Source organism: Mya arenaria, chromosome 5, assembly GCF_026914265.1.
Source record: "Mya arenaria isolate MELC-2E11 chromosome 5, ASM2691426v1".
Taxonomy (NCBI): domain Eukaryota; kingdom Metazoa; phylum Mollusca; class Bivalvia; order Myida; family Myidae; genus Mya; species Mya arenaria.
In genome coordinates, this window is record NC_069126.1 from 74,207,262 (window position 1) to 74,230,632 (window position 23,371).

The 23,371-nt window shown below is 35.3% G+C and overlaps 1 protein-coding gene across 2 annotated transcripts; it reads left to right on the top strand.

The window, feature by feature from the left end:
• Positions 1 to 2,856: 2,856 nt before the first annotated feature.
• Positions 2,857 to 17,600, top strand: LOC128233843 (uncharacterized). 2 transcript variants are annotated; one of them, XM_052947700.1, is made up of 4 exons: positions 2,857 to 2,891; positions 11,637 to 11,780; positions 12,127 to 13,026; positions 15,916 to 17,600. In XM_052947700.1, the coding sequence occupies exons 2-4, from the start codon at positions 11,663 to 11,665 to the stop codon at positions 17,076 to 17,078; spliced, it is 2,181 nt and encodes a 726-aa protein (XP_052803660.1). In that variant the 5' UTR covers positions 2,857 to 2,891; positions 11,637 to 11,662; the 3' UTR covers positions 17,079 to 17,600. The 2 variants fall into 2 exon arrangements, with proteins under 2 accessions (XP_052803660.1, XP_052803661.1); XM_052947701.1 differs by having other exon boundaries at positions 2,867 to 2,965.
• The last annotated feature ends 5,771 nt before the right edge of the window (positions 17,601 to 23,371 follow it).

Sequence of the window (23,371 nt, forward strand, 5' to 3'; positions counted from 1 at the left end):
ACCTAATTTTCAAGACCTGTCCCAACCTTTTAACATTTTTGGTTCCGGAGATATCTTCGAAAGTACGAAAATTCGCAAAATATGGGATTCTTTGACGCGTAAGAAACCGGTGACAAAATAAAATCCCAGCCGCCCCACCCCCACCCCCACGAAGAGTGCATCTTGTAGGGTATAGGGTCCCCTAACTGGCAAAAATGTTCCCAGCCTCGCCAGGTGCAGGGATGCTTAAATATCTTCAAAATAAACTACCCCATTTTCATGCATTTTGATGGCATTTTAGTGTAAAGGAGAGCCTTATACGCGCATGGAAGCGGTGACGCAATGACTTCAGAGATACGCCGACGGATGCGTAACTTAAAGAATCGAGAGACCTAAATTTAAAGAATAGTTCCGACTTCATAGCATTTTTGGTCCCGGAGATATATTCGACATAAGCTTCCCTTTATTCGCTATGTCGTAACGCGTTGAAAAGTACGAAAAGTCGCGAATTCGGGCATACTTTGAAGCGTTAGAAACCGGCGACCGAATAGCTTTCCAGGCACCCGACGAGTGCATCTTGTAGGATAGACGGTCCCCTAAATTGCAAAACAGGTCACAGCCTCGGCACGAGCAGGAATTCTGAGCAATCTTCGTCATTTACTACTAAATATTAAGGCATTTTGGCGGCATTTTAGCGAACAGGAGAATATTGTACGCGAAACGTTGACACAATGACATAAGAGATGCGCCGACAGTCGCATAACATAGGAAATCAAGAGATTTCAATTTCAAGACCGGTCCCGACCTCCTAGCAATTGTGGTCCCTGTTATGTTTCCAGTGTAATGTGTATAACAGACCGAAAACGGGATGGTTTAATATAGCTGTTTTACATTCATACATATACGCACACGATCATGAATCCAATCAACAACTGAACTTTCAATATACATGCAACTCTTAGCCGGAGGCGGGCTTATCATTCACGTGCATACTTTTGCACGCGCGGCAGTTTCCTTTCCATCGGGTAACTTAGTCCAGTGAACATCTAAACACTGAGAATGTGGCAGATCCGTGATCTAGTTCGATTTCTTGCCTCACCACTTAAAAACACTAATTGTCCTCCTGAAGGAACATTTAATGGATGATCCCGTGTGACACTATTATATACTATGCATGTAAAAAACTGGGAAGCTCTAAACAGGGTTACAGTCTGTCTTGCACTATGCTCCAAAACGAATGCTAAAATGAAGATCAATCTTATCGGAGCACTCGCCGAATAAGTTAGGCCAGAGTGCGAGTATAAATAAGCTGACACTCCAACATTGAGAATGCATCTGTCCATCTGGCAGGATCTGTTTAACGATGATGGTTGCAATGAAACACGTATTCAAATATTAACATGTCGGTTACACTGCAACACGCATTGAAATAGATTAAGATAGCACAGAAGGTTTTCACTACAAATGGTAAAGGTACGCAAATACTGTTAACTAATAAAACAATATCCTTTAAAAGTCTCTTTACCTTTATAGAAACAAAAATTAGTAAGCTTCGGTTGTTCCTGGTGTAAGTGATTTGAGATCCTTCGAGGAATTGGGGTATTGTCGAAAAATAACGTATTACGGCCACCACAACAATGAAGCAATACGGTACCCCAATAACGTGTGTGGTGGGAGAGAGAGGGGGGTCACCTATAGAAGAGATGTGCAAAGGCTTTACGGTGATAGTGAGAAAATATTATTACCTTACTTACATTACCACTTTCAACATTTTCCCGGGCAATTAAATTTCATTTATTTTATAAGTCGGTCTGTATGGTGGTGGTGTTAGTAGTTTATACTACGGGTCCCGGCGTGAGCACATTGAAGTGTCCCAGAGTGACAGTTCAACCATCGCGAACCTATCCTGGGCAGAACCAGTACTAGGTGCCTTCACCTCTGCAAGGAACTGACAACTTCTGTACATGCCAGGGGCAGTGGTACAGTGCGAATGGTCGTAGAAGGGATTTCATAACCAATCACAACAGAAGTGACCTGGTCCGCCCGGGAATCAAACCCAGGTTGTCCGATTCAGAGTCCGTGATTGGTTGATTGACATTATCACGTGATGTTATCAGTGTATCCTTAACATGTCAACAAAACCACCACGTTTATTAGAGTCCCGGTAGTCGTGTGGACAAGCCGACTGTTTTTTTTTTATATATTATTGGGTTCGAACCCCACTAAAACCAAAATACTTTTGTATGCTAAAACTGTATTTTTTCTGCAATTTCGATATCATAGGGTAAAATAATGATAAAATACATGTTTTTAGATGCATCACCGGGAAACTAATTTTTGTCGAAAACATAAGAGAGTCACTTTAAGGCCGCCTAACCCGACTGTAATATTTAGACTGTCCTGTTCGTTATCGTTTTCTTCGGTCCGCTTTCTTGTCAGCCGTTGTGTTCTTTTGATAGTACTATTGCCACCACTTGGCGCGAGTAATCTAATTAATTCATTCCATTAATCAATCGGTCAATCAGTCATTTAATCCAATGCCGTAAAAGCAATGAAATGATGTCTTTCTATTTTATATATTACCATTTATTTTAACAAGCAATATGTTATCTTCAGTTCAATATATTCAAATTTATATATTTTTTATGAACTAGTACTTCGAAATACCAGTGTTAGTTTATCATTTATTAAAATATGTTCCTTCTCAGTTCCTGGTATATATTATTTTCAGAGAATATATTGTAAACTGTCTTCAATTTTATTATATTTTATTATTTCTCAGTCATAATTCGTTGGCTTTAGTCTCCGCCATTTACTTCGTTAAAAATAGTGTAGTATAACCTTTCCGTGTATAAAAAAATATATTAGTTACTTCCCCTAGAACCAACTTTAACATTGACAATATAAATAAGGTAAATTAATTTTACTATTTTATCGTGTTTCATGCCACTGCTTAATATTTCCGGACGCTTATAGCAATTCAACGGTAATACCAAGAAATGGACATGTAAAATTATAGCTGAAAGGTCTAAATTATTATTTTTGGTATGTAGTCTGGGTAGTCCAAATAATTGTACGTTGACAGATTTTTTTTAGATTTTTGATATGGCAAATCCTTCACGTACAAATTGTTTAGTATCAAAAGTGGGTAGTTGTTCCGATCAGGATTCCGGGTTAAAGCATATAGCGTCTATAAAATATCATAAAAACAAGAAATATTACCAGATAATGTTATTTTATATTAGTTCCGTACGCACACAAAAAATATCCAACTTATAATTATGAGTTTGACGGCTTTTCTTCATTTCATTCTGTCAAAACGTAACGATATATACATGAAGGGCACCTGCAAGGCTTCAGGGCACAGTTTTAAATCGCTCGGAACATTTCGGCCATGGCCGAGTTGTTACGATTGTATAACGAGATCTGTCTCGAAGCTTTGTCGGAGGAGGCCGAGTTATTACGATTGTATCGAGTTGTTCCCCTTCGCATAATTGTTATCTGTGTCAGTCAACTTTTGTTTTATTAGAAAGGTAAACAACTTGTTTTAATGCATTAAATGCTTGTTTAGTGCAAAATAACATTTCACTTACATGGCAAAATATGAATTTAACTCTTTATGATCAATTTCAACCATAAAATACTTCACTTAAAACAATTTCAATATTTTTAAAACACCCCCGTTTTTTGCACATTCCCGTTTAGACGTTAGGGATTGGAAGAATCCCGTATAACACGTCTATTATTTTAGACTAGTAGTCTGGGATGTACAGCTCATTATCATGCACCAATTATAGTCTAAAATAATAGACGTGTAATTCTCCCCAACGTCTAAACGGGTTTGTGCAAAAACCGGGGGTGTTTGAAAAAAATGGAAAATAAAGGTGTATATTCATATTTTACCATGAAAGTGCAAAGCTATTTTGCACAAAACAAGCATTTAATGCATTAAAACACATTACTTACCTTTCCAATAAAAGGAAAGTTCACTGACACAAACAAAAATTATGCCAAGCGGAACAACTCTACCCAATCGTAATAACTCAGCCACCTCCAACAAGCTTCGAGATAGACCTCGTAAATACAATCGTAACAACTGGGCCATGGCCGAAATGTTCTGATTGTTGTAAAATTGTGAACTGCAGCTTTGCCCTTCATGTATATATCATATTTTGACAGAATAAAATGAAGAAAAACCTGTCAAACTCATTATTATTTGTATTTCTTGTTTTTATTATATTTTAAAGATCTATGCAATATCAGTGCTCCAGCTAGCCTGTTTTTCAATGGCGCAGCGCCCGGGCCCCTTTTCTTATCGCCCTGCCCCCTTTTTGAGTAGTGCCCTTTTCACAAATGCTCTATTAGCACCAATTAACCCGTTTGTGCCCTTTTTACTATTGAAATCATTATAAAAGATTGGCAGCCCTTAATCCGCTGTCATAATTGAGACAAATTACATAATACTTATGATAATAGTGTTCCCGCTAGGTGTCACCATGCCCCCATTGACTGCTTAAAATATGCCGTACTGCCCTTTCATCTTCCCATGTGCCTTATCCAAGTCATATGACAGCTAATTGTGTATTTGTGTAGTGAGCAGACGACCTGTGTATTCATAATCGGTCATCTTCTAATCCAATAATTAAGAAGAGACAAATAGGGAAACATCGGCAGGAGGCGGAGCTATTGAATGTCAGCCAATCAGAATATACATTGAGAATTCGTTCATTTAATGATGAAAGTTCGTAAAATGCGATAGAAAATGCGAAGGGATGGTGAAAAATGTTGTCAAGCACAATTAAATCTTTTAAAATAATTGTTAATTGTATTGTACTGACGAAAATCGTCATTTAAACATTGTTGATTTGAACCAGACGGTCACTGCCGATTTGTAAACGTAACAAAGGTGGCGCTAACACAATCAAATACTTCACTATTTCAGTAAATGTTTTTTAAAGTTTATTTGTAAAATATTCTTGATGAAAATTTCATTGTAACCCACAAATATATGCTGATGCTTTATGTAGTGTTTACCTATCATGGTTACGATCATGTCAAAATTCGACGAAACCGCCATTTTGTCAGAACGAATTTCGGAGTTATTTTATCAATGGTCTATGTTTTATAAGTGATTTTTTAAAGAAAGGGCTGTGATTTTTATTGTCATTTTATTCTAAAACATTAGCATATTAAACATTATTTTACCATAGACAATTAAAAACAGCCAGGCTGAATGTAACATTCGTACCCAATCCCGATCTTACCAAACTAAGGTTCGTCACCTACATATTTGTTTTTTGTGTATTTATTTATTTGATTGCTTCAAATGTTTAACTGTCTTCGATTTTTGGAGAAATATGTGACATTGCACTAAAGGAGACTCCAGACAAGTACAATCATACTACCACAGACAAAAAAGACAAATTTTAATTTTGATATTCAAACACACCCTTCCAAATTTGGAGAAAAAAACAAACTTTTGTTCAAGTCTGGAAATCATGGAAAATGATTTAAATTGAGTATGAAAACAAATCAAATTCTAGGTGGAGACCCCCCCCCCCAAAAAAAATAAAAACAACAACAACAAACAAACAACCTTGTGACAGGGGTGGACCCCTCCCACAACCACCCCCAGTCGCCCCTACACGACTCATGTAGTTTGCCCTTTTCAAAACTCCACCCTGCCCTTTTCAAATCCTGGCTGGAGCACTGAATATGCTTTAACCCGGAATCCTGATCGGAATAACTTCCCACTTTTAGTACAAAACAATTTGTACGTGAAGGATTTGCCAAATCAAAAATGTAAAAAAATCTGTCAACTTACAATTATTTGGACTAGCACCAATTAATAGTGTGAAATTCAATTAATGAATTATTAGACTTACATGTAAGTGCATTAGAATTATAAAACAAATGAGATAGATGTCACACTATATAGCCTCTATAATAAATAATATCACAATCAGCGGAAAGCAAGTGAAAAATACATCTCAAATTTGCTTTTCGCCTTTCATGGAAAACTAGCAAATAATTTGAAGTCAAAACCAATATTATTAGTGTAAAGCAAGGCAAATGGCATGAAAACATCGAATAACCAAATCATGGGTTTGACCTGCTTTAAGATGTTTTTTATGCCAATTTTAAAAAAACAAGATGTATGGTGGTATCCAGTAAGTTGTCTGCTCAATCACTTTAGGACCCTTTGTCCAATCTTCACTGAACTGGTCAGAATGACTTTTGGCATAATACATTGCACAAGTACAAAAACCAGCCATATGGCTCTAGTAACTCCGGAGTTATGACCCTGGTTTGGCAAAAACTGTATTTACAGTGTCTGCTCTCTAAATTTGGCTTAACATACAACCACTTATCACCAAACTTGGTGTCCTAGAATTTAGATAGGTGTATTTTGTGACAAATGGTGCTCTTTAGTCTTGGTGGCATTGCTTTCGCTGTTTTCCTTGCTTTTTGTAAAAATCATTTGTTTTTCAAGTTTTTCTGTGCTTTTGGGTTGCTTTTTAGCTTCCATGAAAGCCAAAAGCTTGATAAAGCAAAGATTCTTTGCATTTTGCTTAGCTTTTTGATGTTTTTATGCTTATGACTGTGCTTTTCTAAAAAATATTGCTTTTCCCTGGTTTCCTTGCTTTTTGCTTGTTTTTTATGCCCCCGAAGGTGGGCATATTAAAATCGCACCGTCCGTCTGTCCGTATGTCCGTCCGTCCGTCCGTCCGGCTCTGTAACTTTCCCTTGTATGGACAGATTTTAAAATAACTTGCCACATGTGTTCCACATACCAAGACGACGTGTGGCGTGCAAGACTCGTGTCCCTACCTCAAAGGTCAAGGTCACACTTAGTGTTTATTCACAATGGAGTGCTGCATATAACGACATAGAGTATAGGTTGTCGTGTCCGGGCTGTAAATTTTTCTCTTGTATGCACAGATTTTAAAATAACTTGCCACATGTGGAACACATACCAAGACGACGTGTCGCGTGCAAGACCCGTGTCCCTACCTCAAAGGTCAAGGTCACACTTAGTGTTTATTCACAATGGAGTGCTGCATATAAGGACATAGAGTATAGGTTGTCGTGTCCGGGCTGTAACTTTCCCTTGTATGGACAGATTTTAAAATAACTTGCCACATGTGTTTCACATACCAATACGATGTGTCGCGTGCAAGACCCGTGTCCCTACCTCAAAGGTCAAGGTCACACTTAGTGTTTATTTACAATGGAGTGCTGCATAAAAGGACATAGAGTATAGGTTGTCGTGTCCGGGCTGTAACTTTCCCTTGTATGGACAGATTTTAAAATAACTTGCCAAATGTGTTCCACATATCAAGACGACGTGTCGCGTGCAAAACCCGTGTCCCTACCTCAAAGGTCAAGGTCACACTTAGAGTTTATTTACAATGGAGTGCTGCATATAACGACATAGAGTATAGGTTGTCGTGTCCGGGCCGTAACTTTCCCTTGTATGGACAGATTTTAAAATAACTTGCCACATGTGTTCCACATACCAAGACAACGTGTCGCCTGCAAGACCTGTGTCCCTACCTCAAAGGTCAAGGTCACACTTAGTGTTTATTCACAATGGAGTGCTGCATATAAGGACATAGAGTATAGGTTGTCGTGTCCGGGCTGTAACTTTCTCTTGTTTGGACAGATTTTAAAATAACTTGCCACATGTGTTCCACATACCAAGACGACGTGTCGCGTGCAAGACCCGTGTCCCTGCCTCAAAGGTCAAGGTCACACATAGTGTTTATTCACAATGGAGTGCTGCATATAAGGACATAGAGTACAGGTTGTCGTGTCCGGGCTGTAACTTTCCCTTGTATGGACAGATTTTAAAAAAACTTGACACATGTGTTCCACATACCAAGACAACGTGTCGCGTGCAAGACCCGTGTCCCTACCTCAAAGGTCAAGGTCACACTTGGTGTTTATTCACAATGGAGTGCTGCATATAAGGACATAGAGTATAGGTTGTCGTGTCAGGGCTGTTACTTTCCCTTGTATGGACAGATTTTAAAATCACTTGCTACATGTGTTCCACATACGAAGACAACGTGTCGTGTACAAGACCCATGTCCCTACCTCTAAGGTGAAAGATACACTAAGCGTTTATTCACAAGGGAATTCTGAATATAAGGACATAACAGTGTAGGTTGTCAAGTATGGGTGGTATTTTTTTTATGTTCAGAGGCATTTAAAATAACTTGCCATATGTATTTGACACGTAAAGGCAAGATCAACTTTTCATGTACTGACCTTGTTCGTAGGTCAATGTCACATTCGGGGGCATTCGTCACATACTGTGACAGCTCTTGTATTCCATATACTTCTGGCTTTTTGCACTTTTCTGTGCAAATTGACATGTTCTTTGTTACATATCTTGTTATGGATACAGTATATATATGTATATAAATTAGGGATGCAAACAGATGGCAAAATCGATATTCGAATATTCGGTAATTCTTTCGAACAAATATTCGAATATTGGATTACCATAACATATTCGATTAGCCCTACTTTGTTGTAACCACTTCTAGCAGTGCACCCTGAATTTCATCAAATGAGCCTCTAAAATTCCTCATTTCTAAAAGACAAAAAGTAATACACTATGTACAAAGAATAAACTATTTTTATTCTTCTGCCTTCATATTTGTAAACAATGTGAATGTGATGGATTTCTGGTCAAATGGCGTTATGCGCCCTTGGAGGCTTTCTGTAGGACGAGCAGCCTCGTTCTGGGATTGACCTTTACTTAATAAAAACAATAAATAAAAAAACTTCACGGGAACTAGTCTCTTCCTTAATTGGCAAAGGCATTTAAATTTACTGAACATAATTGATTTTTTTGTATCACCTGTCTTATAGCCAGTTATTGTAAAATTATGGGGGCTTTTTATAGTACCCGACAATATGTCCCTAAATGCCATATGACGCGTGTTTAGTGTATTGTCATCACATTCACACCTGGCATTAGAGGCCAATCATTGTTAAAAACAAGACAAACGCACTGAAACACAACAACAGAGTTGTAGGCAAAAGGTTTATTATTAAATTTATTTAACAACAAATTATCGAATATTCAAATACCCATTTTGACAATCAAATACCAAACGTTTGATTGAATATTCGAATATATATTCGAATAATCGTTTGCATTCCTAATATAAATATATATAAAGGGTAAAAAAATCAAGAGAATAGGGAAACAACACAAATTATTTAATTTTTTTTTTTTTTTTAAATAATAACATAAAGAATGTATATGAGTTAAAATAATGGGTGTTTATTTATAAAGTAACAAATATCATAAAACAAAACACCTTTGAATGACTTAAACCACCACAGTGCTGAGTTATCGATAAAAATATGAATGAGATAGCCCTCGGACACAGGTTTGCAAAAAATCCAAAATATGAGTTTCCCTTAATAAAATCATGTGTGCAATGCTGTAAACAAATAATATCCAGTTCAATGAAGAATTATTTGTTTTAACTCCAACCTTACTCTATACATTGTTCATGAATAAAATGCACTACTTAAATTGGTTTAAGTCATTCAACAAGTTTTGTTTTGTTTATCATTTCTTTCCACATCATTGGCATCAAGCAATTTATTTCGGTTGATGACTGCCCACACATAAAATGGCAAGTTTGACAAATTTACAGTGGTGTGTGAAAAATCAGTGTATAATTGTGATCTTGTTCAGAATGCAATAGCTGCAGAAATGCACATGCACTACGAATAATTCATGTTATTTATTTTTTAGCCAATAACTTTGAATTTTGTGTACAGTAACAACATGTGGATTGCTTTTGGGTCCATTCTATCAGGCCTATAAGGTCTATTCACCATTGCTAAAAGTAGAGATTTGGTTTCCTGTGATTAATTTGAGTTTTGTTCATCATGTGCACACTAAACTTCGTGTTAAGAACATGTGAACATTCCAAATTTAATGTTTTATGGCTTAAACCATTACTAACGCTTTAAGAAAAATGCATAACACATCAATTTTGGAGTGGAAATATGAAAATCTGCGATCTCATCTTTTGTCATCAGTCTTGTATCACTGGTTTGAAGATATTTATGCAAAAATTTGCTCATTCCAAGACAAAAAACAAAAAAGTTGTGAAAACGTTCAATTTGTGAGAGTGTATTTTTAAGACAGACAATTAAAATACATTTTGTTTGAAAATTATTAAAAATCAACATTGCTTTATTGTGACTGGGTGATGGCTACTTTCATATAGCTCTAAAATTTTCAATGGAACTTCAAATCCAACATTGTTTTACTTTGCAATGATTTACACTTGTAAATAATGAAGTTTTAAATGTAAAGAAAAACCAAGGATTATCTTAAATGGCAAATAACATGGGTAGTGACTTCTCAAAGAGGATTTTTTCCCTCACTTTATATCACATGACTATAAATTAAACCACAGTTGTACCATCTCATAACTTTAGGTTTTAATACCTTAATATATCACAAGTTTCTATGCGTTTGTTGTTAAAATTAGTTTAAATTATGGTACTCAGTGATGTCAGAACTTCTCTAGTGGTAGTGGTATAATGCTTCCTAATATGGATCATTGTTTTTTCATCTTCTTTTTGTTGATGTACATGTTTGAACTTTTGAAAATCAGTTATAATCTAAAAATCATGATGCTTTTATTCAAACACAGTATATTCAGTCATGTTTGGACTGTATAACTTTGTCATGCAAGGAAGGATTTTCAAAATAAATGAGCAACATGCAGTGTGCAAGACCAATGACTACTTCATAGTTCAAAGTCACACTTGGAGTTTAATTCTGTGTATATGCACAAAGATAATATAAAGCCATGTGCCGCATGCAATATTCACGCAAAGAGCTGCAGAAACAAGCTCAGTAGCAAAAAGTTTAAACATAAACCCGGTTTAACCCTTCCTCAAAAAGGTCAAGGTCACACAAACCATTTCTTTATTATGGAATCCTGCATAAATGAATAACCAGTATAATTGGTGGTGTATGGGCTGTAACTTTGTCAAGCATAGAGTGATTTTTAAATGAATTGGCACATGTCTTCTGTACAAACGATTGATGTGTCAGATGCAAGACCCATGTCCCTATCTCTAAACTGCGTCACACCTCCACATTTGACGCCAATGATCATGGGGGCCGGAATAAGATTTTTGTTTTTGATAGCTCTTCCTGAATGTTGGCATAATATATTGAACTGGATGGAACTTCGGGGCCATTTGTCACTTACTGTGTCATTTCTTGTTATCATTTTGAATTTATATTAATAGAAAACAGAATTTGTTAACATCATGGACACTATAATTGCCATATCTAAAAATCTTGAAGTGTCTGACAAATCTGACAAAAAATCACTTCTGGTTATGAAAAATATTGGGTTTTATAACTTCGAATGTAAAATTAATACTTTTGGAATATGTTCATTTTTACAGTTGTGCAAAATAGCTGTTCAAAATACTGGGAAAATGATGATAGGAAATTAAGAAAGTATAATAAGCTTTACTATAGGCCTGCATATGCATAAACTACACTCATGTACACTACAAACGCTTTTTAAAAAAAATATGTCCATTAATATAACAAGGACAATATCAATTAAATATAAACTTTTTGTTGTTTTCAGAAATGTGACTTGGATTCAGCAGCAGCATGCCTTACACCAGGAGCAGGAAGCGGATTGGGCGGATACGACCAATAAAAAAGCGGAAGCGACGTTCCGTGCCGGCCCAACAGAGCCGAGATGAGCCCATTATTGAGTATCTTGAAGGTAATGATGATATGTTTTCATTGGGTTAGCATATATTTATAAAATGAGTGTAAATTGATGTCGATATGATATAAATAAACAAAAAGTACCACATGTTTTTGGTGATTTACCTTCTATTCTTGTTTTTTATTGTCGAGGGCTGGGGTTGGGGGGCTCAAACAGGTGTTTTTAAAATTCGCTGAACTGTGTTAATCCTGATGTTATTCCATTTTTCAGATATTCATTTTAGTTAAATGCTTATTGAGAGGTTTTAAAAATATATTCAATTCTATTTTGAATGGTGAAGAATGGATAATTGTGGTACATTCACCCTACAATGAAAAAAGCATTGTTCTTGTTTTTGCAGACATAAAAGGTACAACTGCCATTCCTAATGCAGCGGACATAAACCATAGCCGTGAATGCAATGAAAACAGTGAACTATGGAAAAAGTTGGGTATTACAATAGAAAGATATGATGATGATAATGAGAGTGATGCAGAAGAAGTCAGCAATGTAAAAGGAATACAAAAAAGTATCAATGAAGGCAATGAAATCTTAAACGAAGATAAAGACAGAAACCGTATTAAATATGAAAATATTAGAATCAATATTGTAAACACCAATACCAGTATCACAGGATTCTCGCTAGAAGATAAAGGCGAGGTAATACCATTTTCAGACAATCAAATAGTTGTTAAAACAGAAATATTGGATGATTCAGAGTTCAACTCCGCACATCAGTCCAAATATGATGACCATTTTTTGGGCAAGGAAGTTGGAGGTAACACATACATGTATGTAGACACTCCAAAACTGTGTTTAAGCAGAGAAACAGATAATGTAATTGAGTACAAAAACCCAAACTATGAAACTGATAACCTATGTGTTAGGATTAAATCGGAACCAATTGAGAATGGAAACCCTAGCCAGGCTAGTTCAGAGGAACAGTTAGATAACAGCTATCATACTACTGAAAAAAAACTTCATGGTAGTGCAGAGTTGCATCTGGATAACTGTCATCATGCAACTGAAAAACCACTTCAGGGTTGTTCAGAGTTGCAGCTGGATAACATTTGCCATAGAACTGAAATTAAGATAGAGCTTGATGACACTAACATTGTAAATGGCACGATGGATAAACACCAAATTGATTGGGTAATAAGACAAAGTGAACCTTATAGAGATGGAGAAGATGAGGTAGTGTCAGTCATTCCAGCAGTTGGTGAAGAAAACGACATAGCTGAAGCAAATGTAGATGACAGAGGTAATTATCAGGTTACACAATACATATGTATTTATAGGCTAAATTTCCATACTAATATTACAATGAAAAATACATGGATAAGCCAAGAATTCGAAAACTTAACAATTCAGACTTTTTCAGACTCATGATAAGCTCAAAGTTGCCCCCCTCCCCCCCCCAAAAAAGGCCATGGGTTACAAGTTCACTATAATCACATTTTATAAATATGTGATAGTTATGTAAAGTTCACTCTGGAAGCAAGGGCAGCAAGTCTAGCTATATTTTCTTTCTTTGTTTTGGCCATTGAATAATTGGCGATTTAAAGAAACAAGGGAATATATGTTATATTTTATTAAATCTAAAAAATAGTCACTTTTAAAGTAAGTATTGTTCTTTTTATAGGTTTATAGGTTAACCTAATTATTATATTTCTTAATTTCTAGATTATCTTTTCCTTAATAATGAATTTATTAATCAGATTTTTCCTTTGAACTAGACCATTGTTAGCTACAATCTAATAATTTGCATTGATAGTTAATACATCTGCTATGAACAATTATTTAATTCATGTATTATATTGTGTAAGTTGAGAGAATGTTAATCTTATCAATATGTGTAATTCTATCAACTCCTGAGAGTTTATGGCAGTTTATTGATTTTATTGGAAGGTGCACTTAAGACAATTGCTTGTGAACATCAAATTATGCCCTAGTGGTCAAATCTGGCCACTCCCCGGGGTTTTCTGTGGACTTATGCAGTGAATTCATAAAAATCTTTTTGTCTGAAACCACTAAACCCAGACCTTTAATAATGTGTACATGTAACTAGCATCACATAGTAGCATGTGCAAATTATGCCCCTGGGGTAAATTATAAGCCGGTCCCACCCCTTTCGACCTTCTTTCTTATTTTTGAAGTTAGGACCATTATTTATACGACAAGCTACAGCAACAAGCTGAGAAGTAAAAACTTTTCACATAAACCCGGTTTTATGGCACTGGGTAAAAGTCAAGGACATAGAACATAAAAACAAAAAATCACAAACAAGAAACATGAAGAACAGCACAAAACTCCACAAACAGTACAAAACTGGGTATGTTTATCAAGGATTGTTCATCAAGGATTTATCATGTTTACAATTCTGAAAACAAATAGAACTGTGCTTGGATGACCTTGTCTGTGACCTTTTGGCCTACTTTCTTTTTAAGCTATAGTTATGAAATTTTGACCAACTGTGGAGTTTTGAAAACAAATATCAATGTTGTCCTAGGATGACATTGACTGTTACCTTTTGACCTACTTCATTTTGAAGTTACAGCAATGAAATATGAACCATATGTAGTTTTAAAAACAAATAGCAATGTTATCCTTGGATGACCTTGACTTTTACCTTTTCACCAATTTTCTGTTTTTAAATAACAGCAATGAAATTTGAACTTGTTTAATAGAGTTTGAAAACACATATCAGTGTAGTCCACTGATGACATTGTCTATGACCTTTTGACCTACTTTCTTTTTTTAAAGCTACAGCTATGCAATTTTGACCACATGTACAATTTTGTAAACATATCTCAATGTTGTACTTGGATGACACTGACTGTGACCTTTTGACCTACTTTGTTAAACTTTAACCTGCAGCAATGGAATTTTGACCATGTGTACAGTTTTCAAAACAAGTATCAATGATATCCTTGGATGGTATTGACTGTGACCATTTTGTCATACTTTTTAAAAGGGACTGTCTCACAGATGAAAAAATAGCTAAAAAAAATACAATTGTCGAAAAATGACAAACTTGGCATCGATGTGTTCAATGCATTGAAACTTAATTATTGAAGTACCACATAGTTTACAATTTATTTAATTACAATTTATTTAAGTTTAGCAGTTATTTCGTATTTTTCCATTAAAAAAAGTTACTGGGTATGTCTTCCGGGTAGAATTCATTCCTTATGCGTGATTTGCTAGTCGGCGTTATCACGTGATATTACCGAGGTAGGTTTATAGCTTAATTTATGTCACCCTATAATTTAAGCCTTGATAGCTCAGTAGGGAAAACGCCTGACATCAATTTTGGCGACGCGGGTTCTAACCCGGGCTCCGACACATATTTTCTTTTACATTTTGGTACTTTTATTTACAATGTTGACATCAAAGCATAACACACTCTATTAGATAATTGTCCTGAGATTCGTTACAAAAAAAAATGACCATGCTCATAAATTTGAAAACAAATATCAATGTTGTCCTTTGATGACTTTGACCGGACCTTCTGACCTACTTATTATTTTTGAAGCTACTTAAATGAATGTGTACAGTTTTTTAAACAAATATCGACGCTGTCCTTGGATGACATGGACAGTTACCTTTGACCTACTTTGTTATTTTTCAAGCTGCAGTAATGAAATTTTGACAGTGTTCAGTTTTGAAAACAAATTTTAATGTTATTCTCGGATTACCTTGACCGTGACCATTTGACCTACTTTTGTTTTGGGGAATCTGCAGCTATGACATTTGACCATGTGTACAGATTTGAAAACAAATTCCAATGGTGTACTTGGATGACCTTTGAAGCTTCTGTAATGAAATTTCGAGCATGCGTACAGTTTTGAAAACAAATGTCAATATTTACATTGTCAGATGACCTTTTGATATACTTTCTCATTTTTTAATGTACAGTTTTGAAAGTTGGGCCATATGTACAAATTGAGAACAAATATCAAGTTCTAGTGATTAAAAACTTCAAATGGGTTTACTTAGGTGAACGACAAAGGGCCATTAGTGGCTTCTTGTTTAAACTATATTTAAAAGAGTGATGTCACTGGAACGTATGTCCTCCTATAAGAAATCGGCGTCTTTGTTTATACAGATAAAAACTGAGTTGCATAAACATTCATATTATTCTTTCCAGGTGATGCTACCATTCCTGGACTTCAACGGTTACATACACACTGCAAGCCACCAGTAACTCTTCCTGAGCCTGTTATAAGCACACATTATGCTGCACATGGATTACTTGATAAGACTCAGCAGCATTTTAATGACAATGAAACTCTCAGTTTTGATTGGAAAAGGCACATATGTATGATAAATGAACACCCTATAGATGACCAAGATGAACTGATCGATAGACACATGGTGAAATGTCAGTTTCCCGACTGTGGCTGGTCATTTTCAACGAAAGCTAAACTAAAAATTCATATTCAGCTAGTGCATATCTCTCCTTGTCCATCGTTCTTCAAATGTAATATCGAGGGCTGTACATTCTTTTCTTACGCGAGCGATCGTCTAGTGGGTGATATAATAAGAGAACATGTACATGAACATAATGCGTTGTTTAGTTTAACTTTTAATCCTATCTGTAGCAGTTTTTTCGTTTGTGTGAATTGTAATTACATTACCCTTTCTCACAGTGAAATGCTAACTCATAGGACATATGTTAATGGATGTAGGTTCAATGGAATGTTGGATGGAGCTAGTAACACACTAAGTGATGATGCTGAAGACAGAATGTGTCTTATTTGTAGGGCGTGTGTCAGTGAAAATTACTATGAAAATCACATTGTGAATAAGCATTCGATTATATGTGTTCACGAATATTGGAGGTATGTGAGAGGCGATGAATTTCTGTACACTCTCGATGAAATGGGACCCAATTCCGAAAATACAGAAACTAAACTAACGGAGCTCTGTTTTAAGAAAGAGACAATAATCGCTGAAAATGAATCCCATAGTGTGAACTCTAACATTGCGCTTGCTACCACGCCTGAAGGTTTTAGCAGATTGCAACGAAGAAAGAAGGAAGAAAATGCTACTTCCACTGACAAATCTCACCAAGCAGTCATAGCAACTGTGCGTAAAAATGCAAAGCGAAAAGTACTTTACTGTCCATACACGGGATGCAATGAAAGGTTTCGTTCCGCTGTAACACTACGGGATCACTGTACGAGCAATCATCTGGTGTTAGAAACAGAAAAGCTGCCGTTTGTTTGTAGGATAGGATGTGGGAAGAGATTCTTGCATAAAAGTGTATTGAAAAGGCATCAACTTTCATGCAAATTTGCGGCTTGTTGACAGTATTAAATGTTTTACATACGTATGTGCTTTTCCCGACTCATATAGGTACTGTTACTATTCAGTAACATTTTACATTTTGTTTTGTGAATGGCTGTTCATTTCACTTGTTTTAATGGTATGATGTTTAATGAACAAACTATTGGTATTTAACATAAAAATAACTCTAAATTTACCTGTGTTTCTTTGGGTATTCGATAGATATGCATATGAATATCAAACAAAGAATTCAATGTAACTATACTTTATTCTACGACATGGTATATAGACAGAAAATTATTTATAGAAAACAATGTCTATGAAACACGAATCTAAGTCAGCTATAAAATATAATAAGTATCTTTTTGCTCTCAAACACATTTGGGTAGGAAATAAAAGGTCAAATAAATGTCCCGTGTTAGTAGTGATAAAAAGTCCCCACGGTAAGCACACGTCAATCGAATTATTGACGACTCATAAAATATCAATGTGCGTAGGAATTCAGTGCGATATTTTAAAGCTGCACTCTAACATATTTATCGTTCGGAAATTATTTTTTATGGCTAAAAGTGTTACTAACGGTTTAAGAAAAATGCCTGAAATATCAATTTTTGAACTTAAATACGAAAATCTGCGATTTGATTTTTGTCAGCAGTCGCTGGTTTGCAGATATTTACGCAAATATTTCCTCATTCCAAGACAAAAAATGAAAAAAAAGTTGTCACAACGGTAAATCTGTGAGAGCGCAGCTTTAACTAGCAAACCTGACGGATATTAGAATGTCCTGTAACAACGACTCTTGTCTGTCGTCAGAAATGCTGGTGTTTGTCTATTTCCTTTCCTTCAACAGTTTGAATCCGGTATGAAACGTCGCAGAATCTAAGCCTATTTTCGCCTTTACGAAGATTCTAATAAAGGTATTGTTTGTTACTGTAAAAACCTCTGGAAAACATGTTCATAGAGACACTGACTACAATGACGTTGTTTCCTCAATGGAAATATATCTTGAATCAGACATGGGCCTGCTTAAAACGATAATGTCTGCTTTATTTTGTACTTTAAAGGGATAAAGTAGATGGTGGCAAAGTCGGCAAGTGCAGTGTTTCCTCAAAACTAGCACAGAATTGTCCATATGAGCTAGTATGAGGCCGATCATACATCACTTTATATGATTAAAATAATATTTTACTCGTTTAAAAATAGCACATAATTATTTGTTTCCCAGTTTATAGTTTGTATATTTAGCACGTGAAAGTCACGTGATTAGTACAGAAACTTATATCGACGTTTTTTTAATATACTGGTATTTACGTGGTAGACAAAACAAGTAAATTTCGAATTGAAAAATACGCAAACACTGCGAAAGAAACATGTATCGTAAGTGATGTGATACATCAGAAAGTAAGAGTCAATGCGTTGTAAACAATGGAATCAATGTTATAAATGTTTTGTTTAACATTTTTTCTTCTTCTTGCAATTGTATCTGCTGGTGTCTAGTCCCCTTAAATAGCAAAATCAAGGATTGAATATTCAAATGCGTTGCTACGAGCACACCACCACTTCTTATTAAGAGATATGTCCCTTATACAGCTGATGTATTTGATATTTGTATCATGTCTGTCCCTAAATCATCAATTGATGTCCTGATTGCATAAACAAGAGAGATATTTTACTTGCATAGTGCGATTGTTGAGAGTATAATGTATTCAAAGTCATATAGCCCTTATGTCTGATATCATGTAGAGTAAATGGAATAGTATAGCGTTGTTTCCGACAATTACTTATCTACGCTAACTTGGCGATGATGCTACAGGTACCATTTGATGTAGTTGATTACTAGGACGCTCTGTTATCTGGCAATAGTCAGTGATAACATTATAAATATTGTCATCGTCAACGTCATTTTATTATTTCCAAGGCAATCCGAATAAAAAATGGTATACATAGTGTTTTACATATACAATGTACTGTATATATACAACTATCATAAGCTCTTCAGTTTTTGTTTAGAAGGAAACAAGTATTATAACATTGTTTTCGTTGTCGTTGTCTGTGTGCACAAGAATTAAACCTCGGCCATGACTTAAGCACTCAATATATTCAAAATGGAGCTTAGTACATATGTTGCAAGAGACACTACTCACAAAAGGGTCAAGTACACGCATTATTCTGGCTTCAACAATTGTTGAGTAATGCCTCTTTGACGATTGAATGAACAGACGAGCGTAAGCGTTTGCCCCGCCGCACTCTTGTTCATAACCCTCCTTGCATTTAGCCGTAGCATCAGCCTAAGTAGAGCAGTCAGCACGACGTATGAAATAGCTCACGACGAGAAAGGGCCATCCAGGAACTCCAAGAGCAATCATTTTAAAGAACACGACCCATGCCAACTCTAAGAGATTCGACAATAACCGTTCTCAGTAAATAGTTTACTATATAGTTACCCATTTGTACATTCAGTCTACGCGATTCTTAGCATGATGACTCGGCGATCATCAGATTTGCAGCTGGTGCGATTATCGATCATCGTTTTGCGGAGCGTTCAATTTCGTTTTAAATCAAAATGGCGACCGGCATTTGATGCAGTGTTTTAACTACATGATCACAATTTATTGAAATAGACAATTAACATGAAGCGGCCTGTCATTCAAACAAGCCGGTCGATACCCGACTGCCTAATCAGCCTCTAAATTATGCGGGACTTATCAGTTGCCCGTTGCTAACCGCCATGACTTCCGACAATCTGCACTTATCAACAGTAGTGTAATTACGTTTATTACTTTATAAATATGTTTCTCATAACTGAAAGATAGTTAAGACAATTATGGAAATCCAAAATACTGACATTTTCCCTTATTGCTGCTCAAAGTATGCATTTCATTGTACTTGTTTGATAACAATGTTACTTTTAAGTAAACTGTTTCAACACTCCATATGTATTAAGCGTTCATGGAACCGTACATAATATATGCATATTTTCCGTTAGTCTTTAAATAGGAAATATTACAAGTAATCAGTTTTAATGTATAATATTGACTACATCATGCGATTTTTATTATGTGTTTGATCGTGTGACATCTTTTAGATTGCTACATTAAACAAGAAATTATTTTGAATTTTTGCAAGGAACAACATAGTATGATAGTGTGACTCATCCTGAACAGTTTGAGGAAAACGTCCCTTCAGCCCTTCTACTGCGTAGTCTCTTGGTTCATCCCACCCTGGAGTATACTTCCAGTCAATGTTTGTGAGCCATTGGTTGTGAGGGATGATTTTAAAGTGGCGTTTCTGTTTACAAATGTTGGCTTCAATATTGTCAATGCCCCACACGAGCCAGACGCATCTCCACCTTTCACTACAATTAGAAAAGATATTCAAGAGTTTATATTACATTGAAAAAAATGAATACCTGCTGACCAATCTTCAATACCTTAGACATTAAGAATACGTTGTATGATATCGCCTCAGATATATAAAGCCAAAGCAAACAAAAATTATGTGAAAAACTACAGAAACACGTTCAGTAGCCAAGAATTTAAACACAAACCCCGTTTACTGGCACAGGGTAAACGCCAAAGACATAGAACAAAAAAGCAAAAAAATCACAAACAAAAAACACTGAACAATAGCACAAAACCTTACAAACAACACAGTGCATATATACTATATAAAACAACTAGGTATGGATTGTTAGGTACCGCCTTGAAACGGTCAGTAAAATGTAAATTTACTGGGGGGTTAAACCAGTTTACGTGCACAAACCTAACTCCTATCCCAACAATCCTGAATAAAGAAAAAACGTAAAAGGTAAATATTATCAAAGTATGCATTAACTTGAGTAAACTTAATAATAAAACAAATGATAATAAACTTAACCCCAAGTACTTCAATGATTAGAGATCCCAACTCAATCTGAAGACGGAGAAATAATATTCAGAGTACCTAATGCAAAAACTTTTCACAGATACGATACAGTTATTGTTTGAATCTATGAGCATCACAACCAGTGTAAAGTAGCAAATTCGAGCGCATATGTATATTAATCTTATAAGATGCTTCCAAGAGGCTTGGAAGTATATATTATCCTGCGATATGTTTATATATCTTATACAGAATATAAAGGGAAAAGAGAACGAGATGTTCTGAAAAGAATCATCAATTGTAGTATAGTGTCAAAGGTAACACAATACAATATAAATGCAACGCGCTGACCAAAGCAACACAAAATAAAGTAATAACTGGATTTCATTTTGTACGCACACCGATTGCTTCGAAACAAAACATTTTCATATGTATTATTATTATTATAATGATCAATCATATATGTGCAGTAATAATGCTTACTTAAACAACATTTTTTCATCAAGTTTACAACTTTCACATCCCAAGATCGTTCTTTGAAAATAATAGCTTGAAACGAATCACGAAGGCTATGCATTTAATTGCTTGGGATTTATAGCGGTTGTACTTTAATTTCCTCACCAAAGAGTTCCATCCATTGTTAAACTTTTACCTGTATTCATTGTTCTATGGAATTGTCGAACAAAAAATACGTCGCATTTACCAATCGTCATATCTGCGTCATAATTAAAATAATTTCGTCATAAAATTTGAAATCGGATTGATTGAAATTGTGTATTGACAGCTAATATAGCAGTGTTTGATTGACTGAAATTGTTTATTGACATTTATAATATCAGTGTGACGTATTGATTAAAACCGTCCAATGACAGCTATAAGAGCAATGTCGGATTGTTTGAAACTGCTCATCACATCTATAATAGCTTTGTTGGAGTTTATTGAAACTCTTCATTAACAGCTATTTAAGCAGTGTCGGATTGATTGAAACTGATCATTGACCGAAATTACAGCAGTATCGGATTGATTGAAACTGTTAACTGACAGCTATATAAGCAGTGTGGGATTGATTGAAACTGTTTATTGACAGCTATAATTGCTGTGTGGGATTGATTGAAACTGTTCATTGAAAATTATAATAGCAGATCCCGATTAACTGAAACTGTTCATTGACAGCTATTATAGTTGTGAATTGATTGAAATTGTTAATTGACAGCGTTATTAGCAGTAATAGATTGATGGAAACTGTTCATTGGCATCTATAACAGCAAAGTCGAATTGACTAAAACTGTTCATTTACACCTTTATTAGCAGTAGCGGAATGACTTAAAATGTTCATTGCCAGCTAAAAAAGCAGTGTCGGATCTATAGAAACTGTTCTTTGCCAGCTATGATAGCAGTGTTGCATTTATTGTAACTGTTTATTTTCTGCTTCAATAGCAGTTTCGGGTTAATTGAGACCGATTTTTGACATCAATGAATAGTGCAACACGGTCATCGCCACCTAGCACCAGGTATAACGATTATGATCTGTTATTCCAAGGGTCATTTAGACATAATCGATTCTACCGTCAGACGGAATTGAAACAGTCCATAGACATCAATAAGAAGTTGAATACTGTCAACGCCAAATAACACCGGTTTAAACGATATTCTATTTCCAAAAGTCATCATGACATACTCAGTGATATCGAAACACCGAAACTGTCCAATTATGTATGGATGTTCAATTTCGAAACATTCTCTATTGTATATAACAATACCCTCCTGAATTCGTCCATTTAAAAAGTGATAAAATACATGTAAGTCATTTCAAAACGGTAATCTTCCAAATTGAATTATAAGAGAGCAAAGTGTATGCATATGTTGTTTCCTTTGTTGACACATACATGCATGGATATTATTGTTAGCTTAAATAGTTCCATGACAAAAAACACTCATGTTTTGCGTTATAGGTCTTCTAAACCCAAAACACAACGATTTCATTGAGTCAAAATATAGCAATGAAAACCGCATATATATATATATATATATATATATATATATATATATATATATATATATATATATATATATATATAACATCATATACAACAATGAAACAAGTCTAGTAGTATATTGTAACACATTTTGTTCAAGTTGTAATTTGCCGCATTTCCTTTCCGTGCTTAGCATTTTATCTCACAAATCAAATGTACTGACTTCGGCTTTTCACTTCTGTTCAGATAACTATTTCCAATATAAATCATTCGTTTTTAGATGTCAAGACAAAAGAACGTCGTTTTAGAAGAGACCGTGCCAAGGAACTTCCATATCAAATTTGAAATTAAGAAAATTAGCTGTTTTCAATATCCACAAGAAATGTGGTACTTTATCGCCTATTTTACCTTAGTCCACACCAGTTGGCAATGTTATGCAATAAAATTCACATTTTTTGTAAATAGTTGCAAAAAAGT

Coding starts and splice junctions, on each gene's coding strand:
- LOC128233843 (XM_052947700.1), top strand. CDS start 11,663: ATGCCTTACACCAGGAGCAGGAAGCGGATTGGGCGGATACGACCAATA. Junction 11,781..12,126: donor CATTATTGAGTATCTTGAAG/GTAATGATGATA, acceptor TTGTTTTTGCAG/ACATAAAAGGTACAACTGCC. Junction 13,027..15,915: donor AGCAAATGTAGATGACAGAG/GTAATTATCAGG, acceptor TATTCTTTCCAG/GTGATGCTACCATTCCTGGA.